This window comes from Sus scrofa, chromosome 6 (genome assembly GCF_000003025.6).
Source record: "Sus scrofa isolate TJ Tabasco breed Duroc chromosome 6, Sscrofa11.1, whole genome shotgun sequence".
NCBI classification, from domain to species: Eukaryota; Metazoa; Chordata; class Mammalia; order Artiodactyla; family Suidae; genus Sus; species Sus scrofa.
In genome coordinates this window covers 136,840,896-136,860,605 of record NC_010448.4, presented here as the reverse complement: position 1 = coordinate 136,860,605, position 19,710 = coordinate 136,840,896, and the positions used below count along the sequence as shown (strand labels likewise).

Sequence of the window (19,710 nt, the reverse complement as noted above, 5' to 3'; positions counted from 1 at the left end):
TATTTCAAAATAAATTATTAAGAAAAAAAAGTCCACATAATTTCTCATGCTATTATAATGTCCTTGCCAGAAAGAAGAGGTTATTTCCACCCCCATGCAAACTCTTACCCTCCTGTGGAGACTTTCATCAGCTAAGAAACTTTGTCTTGGTTTGGTAAAATTCTTAGCTGCCAGCATGTTTAAAAGCATTAATTTATAATTTAATATGCATAATTTTAATATAATACCAGGTGAGATTTGAGATGTTTGCCTGTATGTAGATTAGGAATTGTGCACATTAATAATTAATATTTCTTTAATATCTCCCACTTCTTAATAGTGCTGTGAGTGCATTTCATAAAAGATAATACATGTGCCCTTTTTAACCTGAAAGATATCTAGAACCCACTAGACATCATGTTCATCTCAATGTCCCCAACTCAATAATCAGAAATAAAAACAAACTAGCTTTTGAAGGATTTATTATGAAAACTGAGTGAAATAATGTAATAAAGTGCTAAGCAGGATAACTGGCCCATAGTAGGAATTCAATCATGTCACCAATCAATAAATATAATAAACTGTGCTTGTATATCTTCCTCACACTCTTTCTTCTGTCTCTCATCCGCTCCCTACACTCCAGACAGGAACTAAGTCCTTTTTTTCTTATAAGGAGGCAGAGAATGGACTTGTTTTTCAAGGTAATCTCTTAGGCCTTTAAAATGGTATATTAATTGACCCTCGTGGATCATAAAACTCCCTCACCTACCTCAGTGCTCCGTACTGAGGTTAAAGCTCACACTGATTACAATTCAAATTTTTTTTTACCCTTAACAGAGCTTTGCATGGAATAGGTACTAGATAAAAATCACAGGGTTGTTTACAACTTGTGACCAAATTCTTAACTTTCTCCAAGCTGAGTGTTTACAATCAGATATGCATAGAGCTAGTATATGTTGCAGAGGGAGAGAATACTCAAATCAAATGAGGCAAACCTTAGAGATATTGCAGGTTTAGTTCCAGACAACTGCAATGTAGTGAATATCGCAATAAAACAAGTCACATGGATATTTTGCTTTCCTAGTGCATATAAAAGTTATGTTGATACTATACTGTACTCTCTTAAGTGTGAAATAGTCTTATGTCTAAAAAAGGTATGTACCTTAATTAAAAAATACTTCATTGCTAAAAAATCCTAGCCAGCATTTGACAACCTGGGGTTGCCACAAACCTTCCTTCTGTTAAAAAAACGATGTGCAGCCCAATAAAACAAAGCACAGTAAAACAAAGTATGCCTTTTAATGTTACCATTAAAAAAAATCAATATCTGAGACTTCGAATAAAAAAAGGAAGTGTGTGACATTTGCGAGCTCTGTCTTCCCAGGGACGCTGTTACCCAGACAGGGTCGGCTGAATATTTGTGGTGATGTCAGTTTATAGACACAGCCTGAGTCCAAGCAAAGCATTTGGCTTGATGATTTTTTTTGAGTGTACAAAAAGAAAAGACAAAGAGGTCAAGTCTGCTTTTAATGAAAAGAAACAAAAAAGAGGGACAAGTCAACCAGTCAACCGAAAGAAGAATTCAAAATTAAGATGGGTCTTGATAAAGGGGAGCCAGATAAATCTTTCCAAAGGTCTCGGAAAATCCAGGGCCTCAATCTAGAAAGAAACTGCTTACTGAGGCAGAACTGAGCGAGTGGACACATCCGGAATACATTTTCAAGCAAGAGCCCCAAATCAAATAATATAAACGAGCTCGAGAAACAGCAGGACATTTTAACAAAGAAAGTTGAGATCACACGCTGCAGCGATAAAGCTAGTAAAGGGAACTGAGATAACCAGATAAGAGCAGCTCTTGGGTCAAACCATCCATTCATGCCCAGGTGCGTCTTTCTTTTTATTCAGGGCTCAACTGTAGTTTGAAGGTGCCTTCAAATGTATAAATGAGTCCCTTGGGTTTAACCAGCGCTTTGTGTTACCTGAAGCCCCTGATTACGATTAGGAAGGTTTCATTCATCCAGCCCTGTGCTGCTAGCTCACTGTAAGGATGGTTCCTGCAACCAAGTGGTAAAAAGAGCATTCCCTCTGTACAGCCATATCCCCTGTACCTCATTCTGGAAGCCAGCTAGGCAGGTCTCAGACCAAGCAGTATGACTCGTGGAAGTTTCTCACAACTCTGGCCAAATGAATCGTGTAAAAGAAAGGGGCAATTTAAAGACCACCACCTACCCCCAAAGTCAGTGCGCCAGAAGCCCTCTGGCCAGTTACATGACATATTTGTTAACGCCAACACCAGACTGTAGTTCCCAGTGTTTGCCCTCAAGTTGTTAGTCAGCTGCTGACCTCATAATCTGCACAGCTGTAGCATCCTGATATGTTGTCATGCAACAGATTGTGATGTCCCAATTGGTCACGCCCAGAGGTTACAGTTGTCAAGTGGAACCAGTATGCTGATTTTGTTTTGGTTTTTTTTTTTTGCTTTTTGGGGCCACATCCACAGCATATGGAGGTTCCCAGGCTAGGGGTCCAATCGGAGCTATAGCTGCTGGCCTACGCCACACAGCCACAGCAACATCAGATCCTAGCGGAGTTTGTGACCTACACCACAGCTCACAGCAATGCCGGATCATTAACCCACTGAGCGAGGCCAGGGGTTGAACCCGCAACTTCATGGTTCCTAGTTGGATTTGTTTCCACTGCGCCACAACGGGAACTCCAGTATCCTGATTCTTATTAATTAAGCCTTTAACGACTAGTTCCCTTTAACGATTTGGAAATCCACTGCAAAATGCTGCATGTTACAGATTTGAATACATCCAAGACTTTTTCTTTATATATTTTTTTTCTTTTTGATTGTTTAAAATTTGTGGAGGCTGTACCCCCAAAATAGTTTTTATTATACTGTGAAGTAATGTCTTGGAACAGTAATTGGAACCTAACCTCCCTGCGTCTTGTGCATCTATCTCACTGATAAGTTGAAGTGTGCCACATGACAGGCACAATTTAAATCGGGCATTGATTTGCATGACTAAGTAAGCTTGGAGGACTCAGCTAAGTGTCATGGATGTCAGGCCTTGCTGCAAATTGCCTGGCAGGAAGAAAATTGTTTTCTTCCTTATCATCCCAAAAGATTGTAAACTCCTAGGTGCATGAGGAAGGGTCAGGTCAATGCCTGATTCTAAGAGGATTCCCTTGTGCCTCCTTTTGCCTGTTGGTGAAGTCTTTGCTACGGCATCAACCTCCAGAATCCTATTTCCAATTGCCCTAATATACTCAACTTACCTTGAGAGGACTTGTTCTAACCTGGTGCCTGGATCACCTGCTGCTCACCTTAGATCAGAAATCTTACTGTAGCAGGAGTGATGGACAGTCCCTTTCATAGCAGAGTTTTAAGACACTTCACAAATGGACCTTTGTGGCTGTATAAGAAAACTTCTTTGAAATTCTTTATTTTGACATCTCAAATAGATACACTCATCAGTCTAGCATACAGTGTATGATAAAAACTAAATCAAAGAAATGAAGTTAAATTAATGTGGTAATTGTTAGCATCCCCAAGGTTGTTCATCAAAGCAATTTTTTATAGTAGAACAAAATCAGATATTAGCTAAATGCCCAGCAATAGACAGATGGGTACATTATGGTATGGCCATAGAATAGAATATTGTGCAGGCATTAAAAAGGTCTCTAAGGACTATTTACTGACATGGGAAAGTTTAATGATGTGAAAACCAAGGCTGCCAAATTGTATAAATGGTATTTTCATTGTGTCTAGAAGGAAGAAAATGCTACAGAATATTGTAGCTGGTGTTGAGTGGTAGAGTTTCAATTTTTTGTATTATTTAAGTTTTTCACAACAAACCCATATTACTTTAATTATCAGGAAACATTAAGAGAAAGCGTGATGAGTTTTATGATAACATTTGCTGCAGGAGTCTGTGTTCAATGCATCTCAAATCCAATAGGTGTGAAAATGAGCTCCTGTCTTCCTCCGTTGGTCCTGTTCCATCAGAATCCTTCTTCTTCCCAATCAAAGGCAGTTTCAGGCCTCCAAATGCCTGGGCTAAAAATAGGAAGTTATCCTCAACTCCACTCTTTCTCTCAGATCCCACCCTCCATCTTCTGGTCAACCCAGCAGGCTTTACCTTCAGAAAATATTCAGCATGAGACCAGCTTCTTGCCACCTCCTCTACTACCTGACCTGGTCCAGGCCTCCATCCTCTCTTGCTGGGATTGTGGCAATAGCCTGTTCTCACTATTTCTACCCTTCCCTTCTTTGTGTCAGTTTTCACTCAGCAGCAATAGCTGTTCAAGTGTAAATGGGCCACTCATTCCCTGCCACAAGCCCTCCAACAGCCCCTAAGTAAAAGGCCCTCAGTGATGCCACCACTTCGACCCCTCCTGCCCCAGCACTCCCTGCTCTCCTAATGCTCAGCCAGGCCTCGCTGCTCTCCTTTTGTTCCTCTTCTACTCTTGGAGTATTTGCAGTGCCTTTTGCTCTTGCTTCACAGGACTCCCCGCGCCCCCCCGCCCCCAATCCTATGGTCAGCCCTCTTACTCGATTCAACTCTTTCCTCAAATATCATTTCTTCAAAAGACCTTTTCTGATCACTCCACCAACATGCACACATGCATCCTTACTTCCCTGCTTTAATTTTCCCCATTCAGCACTTACCTCCATCTAACATTTTTATGCTGTGCCCCTTTGCCTGTTGCCTTTCTCCCCTCACTTGAATGTCAGCTCTGTGAGGGCAGGCGTATTTGTTGAAAAATTTCACAGACCCTAGAGCAGTGCTTAGCATATAGTAGTTACTCAAATAACTGCTGTTGGTAGGGAAGATGATCTGTTGTTACAGTTGTGTGATAGTTTTCCTGGTGACTTTTCTGAGGCTTTTTGCCAGTCAGTTCACCCATGTAGATTGAACCTGTTGTGTGTGATTATGTTTCTTCTGGATTGCTTTTCTGTTTTCAATGAAATCAACAATTCTAGAAATTCTAGATGAATTGGAAAAGTCTATTCCTTCCCTAATATTAAGTTCAGTGTTCAGGGCCCTAGTAAATTATTTTAATGAAATGGCTTTTGTTTCCTAGCTTAACCACTGTATATTAAGCTACTGTAGTATTCTAGGGACTCATGGGGAGTGGAGTTAAAATGAAGAAGGTGAACATTGACTCTGCTCTTACAGAGCTTACTGTCTAGAAGAAAGACATAACAATAAATTAAAGTGCAACACAACTGATACCCAGTGTAGAAGGAGCCAGTGATCAATGGGCACCAAAAAAATCCAGATCAAATGTCAAATAGAGATGAATGGATTAAGATGTGGTATATGTACACAATGGACTACTGCTCAGCCATTAAAAAGAACAAAATAATGTCATTTCAAGCAATATGGATGGAACTAGAGACTGTCATACTAAGTGAAGTAAGTCAGAAAGAGAAAAAATACTATATGATCTCCCTTATATCTGGAATCTAATATACAACTCAAATGAAACTTTCTACAGAAAAGAAAATCATGGACTTGGAGAACAGACTTGTGGTTGCCAAGGGGGAGGGAGAGGGAGTGGGATGGCCTGGGAATTTGGGGTTAATAGATGCAAACGTGCATTTGGAGTGGATAAGCAATGAGATTCTATTGTACAGCACTGGGAACCATGTCTAGTCACTAAGATGGAGCATGATACTGTGAGGAAAAAGAATGTATACATGTATGTGTGACTGGGTCACCTTGCTGTACAGTAGAAAATTGGCAGAACACTGTAAACCAACTATAATGGAAAAAATAAAAATCATTAAAAAAAATGTCAGATATAAAATGTGGAATCTCAGAGTTCCCATTGTGGTTCATCAGAAACGAATCCAACTAGGAACCATGAGGTTGCGGGTTCGATCCCTGGCCTTTCTCAGTGGATTAAGGATCTGATGTTGTGAGCTGTGGTGTAGATTGCAGATGTGGCTCAGATCCTGCCTTGTTGTGGCTGTGGTGTAGGCCAGCAGGTGCAGCTCCAATTGGACCCCTAGCCTGGGAACCTCCGTATGCCACGGATGCGTCCCTAAAAAGCAAATAAATAAATACATAAAACGTGGAATTCATAGAAAAGAAATAAGAAAGATATGTATCAACAAATCACTCTGTTCCTTTATCACTATTTTAGAAGTTTGGCTTCTCTTCTTGTGGGAAGGAAGTGGAATAAGGAATTTACAGTCATTCCTCAATGTCCACAGGGGTTTTAGTTTCCAGGTTCCAGGACTCCCGCAAACAACAAAACCCTCAGATGCTAATTCCCTTTCAGTCAGCCCCACACTGAGTTCTGCATCTGAGATTCAGCCAACCCAGATAGTGTGGTAATTTCCATCCACGGAGGGCTGACAGTATTTGGTTTGCTTGGGAGGAAAGCAAGCAGGAAATATGTGCAAAGAGCGGTGGGTTTAGCGTTTGATCTAGATTTGAATCTTTGACAGCAGCTCTATCATATACAAGTCCTGAAAGCTGATGTTTAACCTTTATGAGTTAAACATACACTCCTGTACACTCCTTCCCTGAGTTCCTCAAAGAAACCTTTCCTTATCCATCTAGAATAAACAAAAACACAAAAGCCAGTTAACATAATGACACAAGGGAATTTTTTTAAGGCCCTGTATGATATTTTTGCTAGCCTAAAACTTGTCTTAAGTAGTCCTAGGCACTGGAAATCTTTTTTCAGAACCTCATCATTTACCGACTTTTTCATATTTTTATCCACTACTGTATAACATGCCTATATATAAGCAAAATACAGAATCGATGCCTGGATATATTCCTTTTGCTTTCTTTCTCTTTTAGCCACTCTCCTTATCACAGAGATCAAATCTTTCCATATTATTTCTTTGGACATTACCGTTTTGAATGAAAACAGATCATTGAGCATGGGACAAAAATGATTATTATTTAATTTTAAGCTCACACAAGATAGAAATTAAAATTATTTCTGAACAGTCTGTATTCACCCTTTAAATGGAAGCATGCCCTGAGCTTGATAACCTGCAGCAGCTGCTATAGGATTGGTAAAAGTATATTTCAGAGGTAGTCCCATGCTAATTAGTTATGTGCAATATCTGGATTCCCTCTTTTCTCAGAGGAACTTGTTTGGTTACGTGGAATTTACTAATGTATACATTCCCCCCCCCCACCCCCCGCCACCACCCTGTTTCTCATTCTGTTTTTCAGCCTTTGCAGCTGGACTGTAACCTTTGTGCCATAGTGTCAAACTCAGGTCAGATGGTTGGCCAGAAGGTGGGGAATGAAATAGACCAGTCCTCCTGCATCTGGAGAATGAACAACGCCCCCACCAAGGGCTACGAGGAAGATGTTGGCCACATGACGAGGATCCGAGTCGTATCCCATACCAGTGTGCCTCTTCTGCTGAAAAACCCTGATTATTTTTTCAAGGAAGCAAACACTACTATCTATGTTATTTGGGGCCCTTTCCGCAATATGAGGAAGGACGGCAACGGCATTGTTTACAACATGTTGAAAAAGACTGTCGACATCTATCCCCATGCCCAAATTTACGTGACCACAGAGAAGCGCATGAGTTACTGCGATGGCGTGTTCAAGAAGGAAACTGGGAAAGACAGGTGAGTCCTCTGAGAAGCAGCCTTATTGTCTTTCATGCTCAGTCTTTGCTGAGTTCTTTTGCCAGCTATCAAATGAACAGAGTTATTTTTCAAACGGATTGTTCTATGTTTTTGACTATTATGATTACTCGAAGAGCCAGCAGCTAGGCCCCATTTTTTCCACCTACACTACCTTCTGTTCACTTCCTTTTGGTTGGCTCGAGGCTCCAAAAAACCCTGGCTGCGTCCCCAAGATATCTTTAGATTTGTTCTTATTTAGCTCAATTTGTTATTGATTAAATTGGATTTTAGCCGAAAGAAGTCTACACATTTCTGTTTCAAAATAGAAATGTTAAGAAACTTTAGGACCTAAACTCCTTTGGAAGTTGTGGAAGAAATTTACTGAGATCACAGAACAGAATAGCTATTGATTCTCTAATAAGGTCGCACAGCTCCTTGCATGCAAATAGACCCTACTGTCGTGCGCATCATAACTTAGCATTTCACGTGTTAAGCAGAATACCACATTGAATTTATGCATTACTTAAAATCATTACCAGTGGATTCTTGAAGAGAAATGAGATATATATACCGTTCACTCAATTACCTAAAAACCAATTTGCATTTTTTCATTACATCCATTTTTCTACGGTGTTCTATAAACCCCCTTTCCCCTTTCCTTTTCTCAAGGGCTGCTCCTTATTTTTCCTGCTTCCCCTACCCACACCCCCTCTTCATCCTCCTCCTCTCCCATACAGCTCTGTTGCTTGCCATTTTATCTTCCTCTTTAGAAAGGTAGCCAGCCTATGACAGAGAAGTAAAATGATAAATCAGCCTATCTTAAGTCGTATATCTAGTTCAAAAAGGGAACTACTGAAGGCAAATACTGAAACTGATTGGTAAAATTTTGAATTGCCAGTAAATTTTGCTTATTTGTATAATATCGTGGGTAACTGGAGCATTGGCTATAATTCCAACATTAACATTCCTGATCCTCAAAATGTGTTATCTTTTATTCTTCATTATTATCAAACTTAAACTTTTAACTGAATTGGGGTATCTGCTTGGGAAGGGGAGTTTCTGATGTCTCTTGGTATAGTTTAAATGCTGATAATTGTTTTCAAATCTTGTCTAGACCAACTCTCCAGTTGATAATCTAGGTTGAATTTAGTGTTTTCTACTTCCGAGCACCAAAAATGCATAGCTTCTAGTGAAATGCAAGACAAATAGCCATGATAGTGACCCCTTCCACTTTAGGGTTAGCAAAAAGAATCCCCGTGGTTAGATTTGAATCAGTGTATCATACGCTGTCCAAAAGAGACAGGCAATAGGTACATACTTCAAAGAAATACTCTCACATGTAGCATCAGTCTATATAAATAAATAAATCTATGTTTATAAATATCATTTCTATAGCACTCTCTCTCTCTCTGACTGTTCTCAAGTGGCTTTAGAAATTTCTGACCTCTCACAAGCCCAGAGCAATATGCTTAATTAGATATACTCGGTTTTCCATTAGTAATAGTTAGCCCTCAGGGTATCCTCCAGTCATAACTATAAGCCCCAGACTAATTTGGGGTATCAGAGAAGAGCTCGGCAATGCCGTTTGTTCCCCTGTGTTTAGATTGTGTTAGCTTCTGCTGTGAGCTTTCCGTGAGACGGCACTGTCACAGATGTGTGGATTGTACACGGAGCACTGGGAGAGAATGGCTTTTCGAGATTCATCTTCCTACTTGCCATGATGAGGAAACCTGTTGGACAGTGGGCAAAAAGCTCATTTGGTAAAATTAATTTGCAGGTATCATTCAATTGAGAAAGTTACCAAAATAAAAGTAGAAGAAAAGTCAAAATGATTTTAGGATGCTTTTTGTCGTTTTCTTCACCTAGTCGAATTCCGTCTGGTGCTTCACTGAATACTGCAGGCAGACCAAAGAAGACAACTGTGTTAGTGTTAGAGAAATGAGCAGAACCTGTAGTTGTGGTAAAACCTAGTTGAATGACAAAAGGTTGCCCCAAATCACCTCAAGGGCTATAGCGGATTTAAATCCATATCGTAAATTTAGCTGTGAGGGTTTTATTGTCTAAGGATTTCCCATAGTGACCTGATGTTCATTGCGAAATTTCAAACAAGGATATTTTTTAACTTGTTATGAAGCAAAATGTCAGACTTATAGAGAGACTAATGCTGTAATGAACCTCTGTTTAACTGCAGCTCAAATTGAATAATGATTAACTCATAGCCAGTCTTATACCACCTGTACCCTATACACTTTCTCTCTCCCCAAGACTATTTTGGGGCACGTTCCAGATATCATCTTATTTCATTCATAAATGTTTTAGCATATATCTCTAAAAGATAAAGCTTCTTAAAAATAAACACAGTGCTCTTGTCCTACATAAAAACCGGCATACTTCCTTAATGGCATTATATATTAGTCTATTTTCAAATTTCTCCAATGATCTCATTAACATTTTGAAGCTAATTTGAATCAGGATTAGCATTATGAACCATACATTGTTCAAATCAGGACTAGCAGAAGGTACTGTACATTACAAATAGTTGATGTGTCTCCTGTATGGCTTCCTCTCTCCCACTGTCTCTATTATTGTAAAACCTAGTTGTTTGCCCATAGTCTAGATTTTGCTGATTGCATCCCCATATGGTCCTTCTACATTGGTATCTCTATACTGAGGATTTATCAGATTCAGGTCTAATTTTTTTTAAGTTTTTTTTTTTTTTTTTTTTTTTATCAAGACTATTAGGCAATACTTCTATTAGGATGAAGATTATCTAGTTTTCTCTCTTTTTATGTTAGCAATCATTAATGGTCATTGTCTATATCTAATAATTCATCATAGGTTGCAAAATGGTGATATTTCATCATTTCTTTTTCATTTATTAGCTGATATACTTTATAAAGATAAACCTACCCTCATTAATCATTTGGTTACCTTGAAATAGAAGATAGTACCAATTATTTCTCTTTATTTATTAATTTTAAAGCATGGGTTCCCTATCATGACCAGTAAATTTATTTTTCAGTATTTACATGTTGACTTACATATTTAAACATATTTGAAATATTTCAATTCGTTATAATTATGTTCTTATGTTCAAATTGTCCTATTTTGAGCTATGGGAACCTCTTCAAAATGGCTTACATGTCTTTAGTAGTTTTATGAAAGAAACAAAGTCTTCTAAGGCAAGTTCTTTGCTTCCTAGCATTATAGGATATTTCAGGCTCTTCTTGTTCACATCCTGATGCAGACCTGGAATCAGACATTTTTTCCCAAAGATCTTTAGTCCATTTAGTATTTAAGAGAGAAGAATCTTGTTGCTACAGGTGCTCATTACTACTGGATTATTTCTTAGTCTTTTCATTGAACAGAGCTAATATATGAACAACATATGCTGTATGTACTGCTTAAATATAAATCATTATGAGTTCAAACTGAAACTTGCAGTTCAAATTCAGGGCTACCCACATTTTTATTTTATTTTATCTATCTTTATCTGTTCTTCTTTCTGCATGCTGACAATCACAGGTCCTAGAACTACCAATGTAAATACTCATATACTTATTTCACGGCATACACACAACACTTGTAGAATAACAGAACAACTAGCAATATGATTACTATAAACATTTTAAGATTATTTTGCATCAAAGATTTTTTTTTTCAGAACAGTATACTTTCTTTTCTGTTATATTCTCTTCCTCATGTTATCATCCGCCATGTTCTATTTTTAATGCAAGTATTCATATGGGTCCATGATATCCTTACGAAAGTTTTAAACATTTTTTTTTTCTCCTAAGTAAAGAGGAGTAAGTTAAATGGTATACATCATGCAGGCATGAAGGAGTCAGGAAAAAGGTACGTCCCTATAATTTGACTTTTGTGTAAGCTATTTTGGTTGATTTGTCTGCATTTCCTGGAACATTTTAGCAAGTGCTCATTTTCGTCATTAAGTTTTTAATGAAGAGGTTATGTCACCATCATGATAGATAATTTATAGAATTTTTAAAAATGGTATCCCTACTAGTTAAAGTGATTCATGATAGGGAAATGTTAAATGAAGTTCTTCAAAGAAAAATTTGCCTCTCAGTTTGCTTCCTCAAATTGCAAAATCCTTGTGGCAAAATATAAGCCCCTCCTCCATTAAGGTGGGCATCTTTACATTTTTCCAGGTTTTAATTTTTATCTTAAGGAATCCCTTACTGAGACAACACAAAGTAATAAAAGAAATATGTATTCCGTTAAATTTCTTAGAATGAGTTAGACCAACTCATAAGCATATTGGAATGCTTTTTCAAACCAAATGAAATTTAATTTGCTTTCTTATCAGTTACTGACTGAAATTATTTGGCTTGTCAATTAGGAAGAGTGACCTTGTGGGAAAGGCTGAGAGAACAGAAAGAAGAGAGATTTCTTGCCCTTTCTCTGTTCATCTTCTCTGGCTCCATTTTCTTTGGAATTCTAGGTCCCTTGGGCAGTGGTCACCTTTATATTTCCACTTACCAAATATTTTTCTGGGAAACTATCTTCAACAAACAGAAACCTTTGGAATTAAAGGTCTTATAGTCAAAATAATCTGGACCAAAATGGATCTCTTTTTCCCCTTTGAATGATGGCTATGCATAAATAATACTAGCCTGCTGACATTTATACATTTGCATTTAATACATCTTAAGACTGAAATACCCTAGAGGTGCTCTGGGTCTGAAAGTGGCAATGGTATTACATTCAACATTTGAAGAATGTGATTATGTGCCTGGCCATGTACAGATGCAAAACAAATGTTAACTCTCCTGAAGAAACAACAGAGCCTGTTATGAGCTCTTCTGCTTACCTATGGGCAGGTAGGCAGTTGCAGCTTGCATCATACTTTAGAAATACATTGGCAAATGCAGGCACATTATTTAATTAAGTAATAATTAAGAAAGCCATAGTTCCCATTAAAAGTGCAAAGCTAATTCAGGGCTGATAAAAGGCCCTGAGCTGCCCTAAATAGGTCTTCATTAGCTGGCACCAATGTGGCTCTGCCTACAGGGATGGATGAAATTAATGAAAGCTAGCAGCAAATAGATCAAAGTTTCAACACATTACTGCTTCAGGTGCAGAGGATGTGAAGGGAGGATGTTTCTTTTAAGGATCATTTAGGAAACAGGATGCACAAAAGTCATTTTCAGAAAATGCTGTCAAATGGGAAGCTGATTGGTAAATATCAAGATGGCTGCATGGTTAGTCTTTGCCTGCATGTGCCATCCATCCCTGCTCAGTCTTACAGAGGGAAAAAGAAATCAGCAACGTGTTGTTTCTCACTGCCTTCTGTTGAAGACGGTTTTGTCATCTGGTTTGGGTTTTAAGTGCAGCCCAGATTTCACTGTTTTAGTTTGGCCATTTTGAAAGTTTCTGGGGCTGCTGCGTGATCGATATTAGGGATTACACTGGCTCACATCCCATAGGCTTGCAAACCCTTAGTAGTTCCTAGAATGGGAAGAGATTTTAAGCTTCTCCCCTGAGAATGTGGGAACCCTCTGAGTCCCCTCTGTTGGGACACAAGGTAGGCAAACTGCTTCAACAGACCACAGTGCAGCAAGGGGGAGGGGCAGAAACAAAACCCAGAAACTGCTTTTCCAAGAGTCAACCAAGAGGCACAGTTCACCCAAAAAAGTACTGTTACTCTACCTGGATTCCAAAAACAAAGATGTCAAGTTATTTCTAACTCAGAATAAATAGGTACTCACCTCAGAAAAACCTGGACCAAAAGAAAATAGGCAAAGCAGAAAAATTCTTGGATTGAGAGACAGAGCACAGTATTAAAAAGAGTATTTTTTTTTTTTTCTTTTTGAAGATGGTCTTTGCAAATACAGCATCTCAGCACTTTTTCAGGAGCAACACTGACACATCTCTGTTAAGATGAATTAATGTTCCCACCTCAGCTGATGTTTTTGGCAGGAACAATGAGTTCACACAGCAGTCATGGGCAGACCCATAGGACTCCTGAGTCAAAACGCATAATAAGGCATCCAGGGCTGTGTTTTCATGCTAACAAGCATAGGGTAACAGGTGACTTCCTTTTTCCTATTATTCATGATGGCATCTAGTGACCTATATTAGGCCTCCTCTATAATACACGAGGGATAGAAATCGAAATTCAATAAAAAAGAAGGAGGAATCTATTTTAATAATAGGAGAATGAAAGGGATGTTTGTAATTTATCAAGATACCAGTAGTGACCTGTCATGTGTTAAAATACACACCTGCATGCAAGGATGCCAAAGTATGGAAAATTCAAAGACAAACAGGCCTTATATTAGAAACTTCATTGGAGTATATCTACAGTTTTAAACTTAATAAGGGCTTTAAAGCTTTTTTTTTTTTTAATTTTTAAATTTTCTTTTTCTGTGTATTTATTTAAAGTCATGGAATTTTTATTTTTTTTTATTTTTTTTACTTTTTATTTTATTTTTCCCACTGTATTTCTTTTCTTGTAAATGGTCCTTTGTTTAGATTTCTTTTATTTTTTTATTTTTTTATTTTCCCACTCCACAGCAAGGGGATCAAGTTATCCTTACATGTATACATTACAATTACATTTTTCCCCCACCCTTTGTTCTGTTGCAACATGAGTATCTAGACAAAGTTCTCAATGCTATTCAGCAGGATCTCCTTGTAAATCTATTCTAAGTTGTGTCTGATAAGCCCAAGACCCCGATCCCTCCCACTCCTCCCTCTCCCATCGGGCAGCCACAAGTCTTTTCTCCAAGTCCATGATTTTCTTTTCTGAGGAGATGTTCATTTGTGCTGGGTGGAATTTTTATTTTATGTCTTGAGATTTATCTCTTCAGTTGATTAACTTTACCACTATGATTTTGATTTCTCCTCTCCTTTGAAATTTTTTTTTTAATATCTCCACCTCTCTCCAAGTTTAGATCAAAATTAAGAAATTAAGAATGCTTATGAAAAATATGGACCAGAGGCAGTCTCTTTCTTTTTTCTCAATTTTTGCATGTTTAGGCTCTTAAGACAAAGTTGGGTTTTTTGAAAGTTTTCAGTCTTCACCATGTCCATCTGTACTACTAGGTGTTTTTTGTTTTTTGGTTTTTTTTTTTTTTTTTTTTTGGCGACTCTGCCGACATGTAGAAGTTCCTTGGCCAGGGACTGAACTCATGCCACAGTTGCAACCACAGTGATTGAAATGCCAGATCCTTAACCTGCTGTGCCACACAGGAACTTCCTGTACTGCTAGATTTTTAATTGCTCAGACAACCATTTCAAAATACTTTGCATAGTGTCTGAGATGTTGTAGGAGCTCTACAAATGTTTTTTGAATTGAATTTTTGCTTCTCTGGAAACAAAAATAAGAGACAAAACAAAAATAAGGAAAACAAAAATAAATGACCCACTCACACATACATATATACATTCTTTTTCTCACATTATCCTCCATCACACTCCATCATAAGTGACTAGATATAGTTCCCAGTGCTATACAGCAGGATCTTGTTGCTTATCCATTCCAGAAGCAATAGTTTGCATCTATTAACCCCAGATTCCCAGTCCAGTCCACTCCCTTCCCCTCCCCTTGGTAACCACAAGTATGTTCTCCAAGTTCATGAGTTTATTTTCTGTGGAAGGGTTTATTTGTGTTGTATATTAGATTCCAGATATAAATGATATCATATAGTATTTGTCTCTTTCTGACTTCACTTAGTCTCTAGTTCCATCCATGTTGCTGCAAATGCATAATTTTGTTCTTTTTTATGGCTGAGTAGTATTCCAATGTGTATATATACCACATCTTCTTAATCCATTCATCCATCAATGGACATTTAGGTTGCTTCCATGTCTTGGCTATTGTGAATAGTGCTGCAATGAAAATATGGGTGCATGTGTCTTTTTCAAGGAAAGTTTTATCTGGATATATGCCCAAGAGTGGGATTGCTGGGTCATATGGTAGTTCTATATTTAGTTTTCTGAGGAACCTCCATACTGTTTTCCATAGTGGTTAAACCAATTCCCACCAGTAGTGCAGGAGGGTTCCCTTTTCTCCACACCCTCCCCAGCATTTGTTATTTGTGGACTTATTAATAATGGCCATTCTGACTGGTGTAAGGTGATATCTCATAGTAGTTTTGATTTGCATTTCTCTAATAATCAGTGACGCTGAGCCTTTTTTCATGTGCTTCTTGGCCATCTCTATATCTTCTTTGGAGAAATGTCTCTTTAGATCTTTTGCCCATTTTTCAATTGGGTTGTTGGGTTTTTTTCCTGTTAAGTTGTATAAGTTGTTTGTATATTTTAGAGATTAAGTACTTGTCAGTTGTGTTTTGAAACTATTTTCTCTCATTCCATGGATTGTCTTTTTTTTTTTTTTATGGTTTCTTTTGCTGTGCAAAAGCTTGTCAGTTTGATTAGGTCCCATTTGTTTATTTTTCCTTTTATTTCTGCTGCCTTGGGTAAACTTTTTATTAGATATAGTATTATTGACCTTCTAAGTGGGCTTTGATCTTTAGTTTTTTTTTTTTTTTAAAACTGAAGAATGGCTCTTCTTGGACCAGTACAGTACTCTTCTTTTCTTCCTTCCTTCCTTCTTAGTACAGTGCTTTTCAAACTTTAGCATACATACAGTCACTTATTGCTTCAGATGATATGAAGTGGAGCTTGAGAATTTGCATTTTTTTTTTTTTCTTGTCTTTTCCAGGGCTGCCCCTGTGGTATATGGAGGTTCCCAGGCTAGGGGTCTAATCAGAGCTGTAGCCGCTAGTCTACACCACAGCCACAGCAATGCAGGATCCAAGCCAAGTCTGCAACCTATCCACAGCTCATGGCAACGCCAGATCCCTAACCCACTGAGCGAGGCCAGGGATTGAACCCTCAGCCTCTTGGTTCCTAGTGGCTAGATTCGCTAACCACTGAGCCAGGACAGGAACTCCGGAGAATTTCCATTTTGAACAAGTTTACAGGCCAGGCCAATGCTCTTAATCCATGGATGACATCTGGAACTGCACTATTCGAGATTTCGCTCTGAATGAAGGGATGGGACAGCATTACATTGTTCCTTGTGTTAAAGAAATACATAACTGAAGAATAGCTATTTCTCAAATAGCCTTGGTAATCTGCTTGTCATTGAATTCTAATGTTGTGCCTATGCCCTATTCTTGGCTTATTAAGCGTGATATCTTGAAGTCCGAAAGAATTCAACAAGGGTCTTCTTTATCTGGCCTGACTGTGTTTATATGTCTGCTTATCTCATTAGATAACACACTTGTTTTTTTTTTTTTTTAGGGCTGCACCCGCAGCATCTGGAGCTTCCCAGGCTAGTGGTCTAATCAGAATTATAGCTGCAGGCCTACGCCACAGCCTCACCAGATCTGAGCCACACCACAGCTCACGGCAACACCGGATCCTTAACACACTGAGCCAGGGATGGAACCCAAAACCTCATGGTTCCTCATCAGATTCGTTTCTGCTGTGCCATGATAGGAACTCCACAACACACCTCTTAAGAACAAGGATTTTACTTATCTCCAATTTATTCTCAGACCTAACTGTGGTGGATAAGCATCAAAACATCAAACAATATGTTGTTTTCACTCTACTTCTTTCAGCTAAATGGCTAACAGATATTTGAGGTTTCCTTGACATGATCCAAGCAATAACTCATGTTCTTTCTCCTCTCATTACCACTACTGCTGCTCTAGTTGTGGCCTTGTCTCTTACAGGGGTGACTAATAATACAGCCTTGACACTATGCGTTTATACAGAATAAGGAGAAGATTTCTCCTTCTGCCTAATTTTACTTCCTCCCATCACCATGCACACAAATGCATCCTTTTGACCAAAACAAATATTACCTCTTTCATGAAACCTTTTGTAATATCTCTAACAAGAACTCATATTTCCTCCTCTGAAAATCCACAGGATTTGGATTTTTTTTAAATATAAAAATCATCACTCTCTCTCATGCATTGTTGTCATGTCTGTCTAATCTTTCCAGATAGTCAATAAACTCTTTAAGGGAATATCAGCTCTTAAATATCTGTTTCCACAGCACCTGATACAGTGTTTGATTCTAATAGATACTCAGTAAACATTTGATAGATGAATGAATAAATGAATAAAGGAGTGAAATAAATAATACCAATAGTATTTTATTTTTAAGTTTACAAGTCCCTTTGCCATTTGTTGTAATACTTGTGAATTCCCAAACCCTCGTCTTCAGTATATAGGGGTCACAGTAATACCGAACAAGGCAAGTTATAGGATTACATTTTGATAGAAAAGTTTCTACAGTCTACTCAGACAGACCACCCCTTGCTCTATCTTACCCAAAGGTTGGCAAGTCTATTACCTTTTCCAGGGATTTCATGGCTGGGCAGTAGGTTTTTTAATAAGTCCCTGACAGAGCCATTCCTCAAATACAGATTTCCATTTTAGTTTCACTTTGGTGGCAAAGCGGGTTCCAAGACTTCACTCACAATTCTGTTAGCTGTCAGTTGCCTGGTGAAAAAAGTAATTTCTAACACCCAAACCCAAGGTGGTACCTGTGGGCCTTTAGGAAGCAAATACAACAACCACCACAGAAGGCAGAAAACAAAGGACCCAAGTATAGGAGAACAGACCATACCCAACTTTAGCTTCTCATTGTCTCCTAGGCAATATTTTCGTCATTGAAAATAAAGTGAATTTCTTTAGTGAAAGTACTTTTAAATAACCTCATGAAGAAAAGAAAAAAATAGTAGTCGTGTTTTTCAACCTCCTGCATAAATGGTTGATGAATTTGTACATAGACTTAGAAGACAGTTAATGAGTGTTTTGGTGTCATTCAGATCATGTTACTCTTCTACTCAGAACCCTGAAATTGTCCCCTATTTCCCTTAGAGTAAATGCTGATAAGAGTAAAAGCACACGTTTTTACAATGCCTGACAATGATTCCCAGGGTGATCTGGCCCCTTGTTTCCTCTCTGACCTCTATTTATTAAACGTCCTTCATGCTCACTCTGCTCTGGCCACAAGTCTCCCACGTTGCAGCTCAAAGACACTAGGCACACCTGCTCTTGCAGGCCTTTATTTCAGCCCTTGGCTGGATCACTCTTTCTCTTCCTATGTTTCGTGATCAATTCCATCATCTTCTTCAAGCTTTTGCTCTTGTCACCTCCTCGGTGAGTCTACCAAAATACTGCTTAAAATTGAAGTCCCTGCTCCTTATAAGCAACATTCCTTCTCTGTACTTAGTTATACTTTTTCTTTCTTTCCCCAGAAGCATTATTTACATTCTAATATTTTATATACTTATGGGTCTTTATCAGTATTATTTTTTTCCTTTTCCCCAACTAAGATGTAAGTCCTTAAGGGCAGCGATCATTGTCTGCTCCTGTCACTGCTATGCTGAGCATTTAGAATAGTCCATGGCATATAGTAGATACTTAATATTTGCTGAATGAATGACCAAGAGATAGTAAATCAATTAAATAAAGATTTGGGCAAACTTGCAAAACATGTCTCAAGGAATCTACCAATGAAGCTTAAAAAGAACAAAACACATGTGTTCAGAAGCTATTCAAGTTTTAGGCAGTTTTTTCTGCTGTTGTTCTACAGAAGGATGTTAAGATGACAGCTCTCTTATTCAAAGAGACCATCATGTCATTCAAGGAACTGGTCTAACTGATTTATATTTTTTAGCACATGGACCAGTGTTTAAACAGAATTGACCAAATTAGCTAATGTCTATGGTCTCCAGCAAAAACCTTTGACTCCTTTTTGGTTTGGTAGAGCAGTAGTTCCCAAGGGTGAGGCTACATCAGAATCATCTGGAGGGCTGTTTAAAACACAGATGTTGGGCCTCCCCCCAGAGTTTCTAGATTGATGGTTCTCGGCCAAGGTCTTCGTGTTTTGCAGTTCTAACCAATTCCGGGTAATGCTGTTGCTGCTGGACCTGAGACCACACTTTGAGAATCACTGTGGTAGAGAAAGATTCTGAGATGTCAGGATTCAGTTATTTTGAATACATTTGGTCGTGAATTTTTATACTATTGGCATAGTGTTACGTAAACCTCTAAAGTTATTTTTATCATGATGAGTTTTAATAGTGAGGAATTTTTTAACCTCCTATGGAAATCCT

The 19,710-nt window shown here is 38.3% G+C and overlaps 1 protein-coding gene across 5 annotated transcripts in view; it reads left to right on the top strand.

Annotated features, from left to right (window-relative positions):
• ST6GALNAC3 (ST6 N-acetylgalactosaminide alpha-2,6-sialyltransferase 3) overlaps window positions 1-19,710 on the top strand; it is a 567,804-nt gene that overhangs the window by 340,608 nt on the left and 207,486 nt on the right. For all 5 annotated transcript variants that reach the window (XM_021097752.1, XM_021097751.1, XM_021097753.1 and 2 more), the window contains one exon: window positions 7,191-7,600. In XM_021097752.1, coding sequence (XP_020953411.1) covers window positions 7,191-7,600 — 410 coding nt within the window. The remainder of the gene's footprint in view (window positions 1-7,190; window positions 7,601-19,710) is intronic.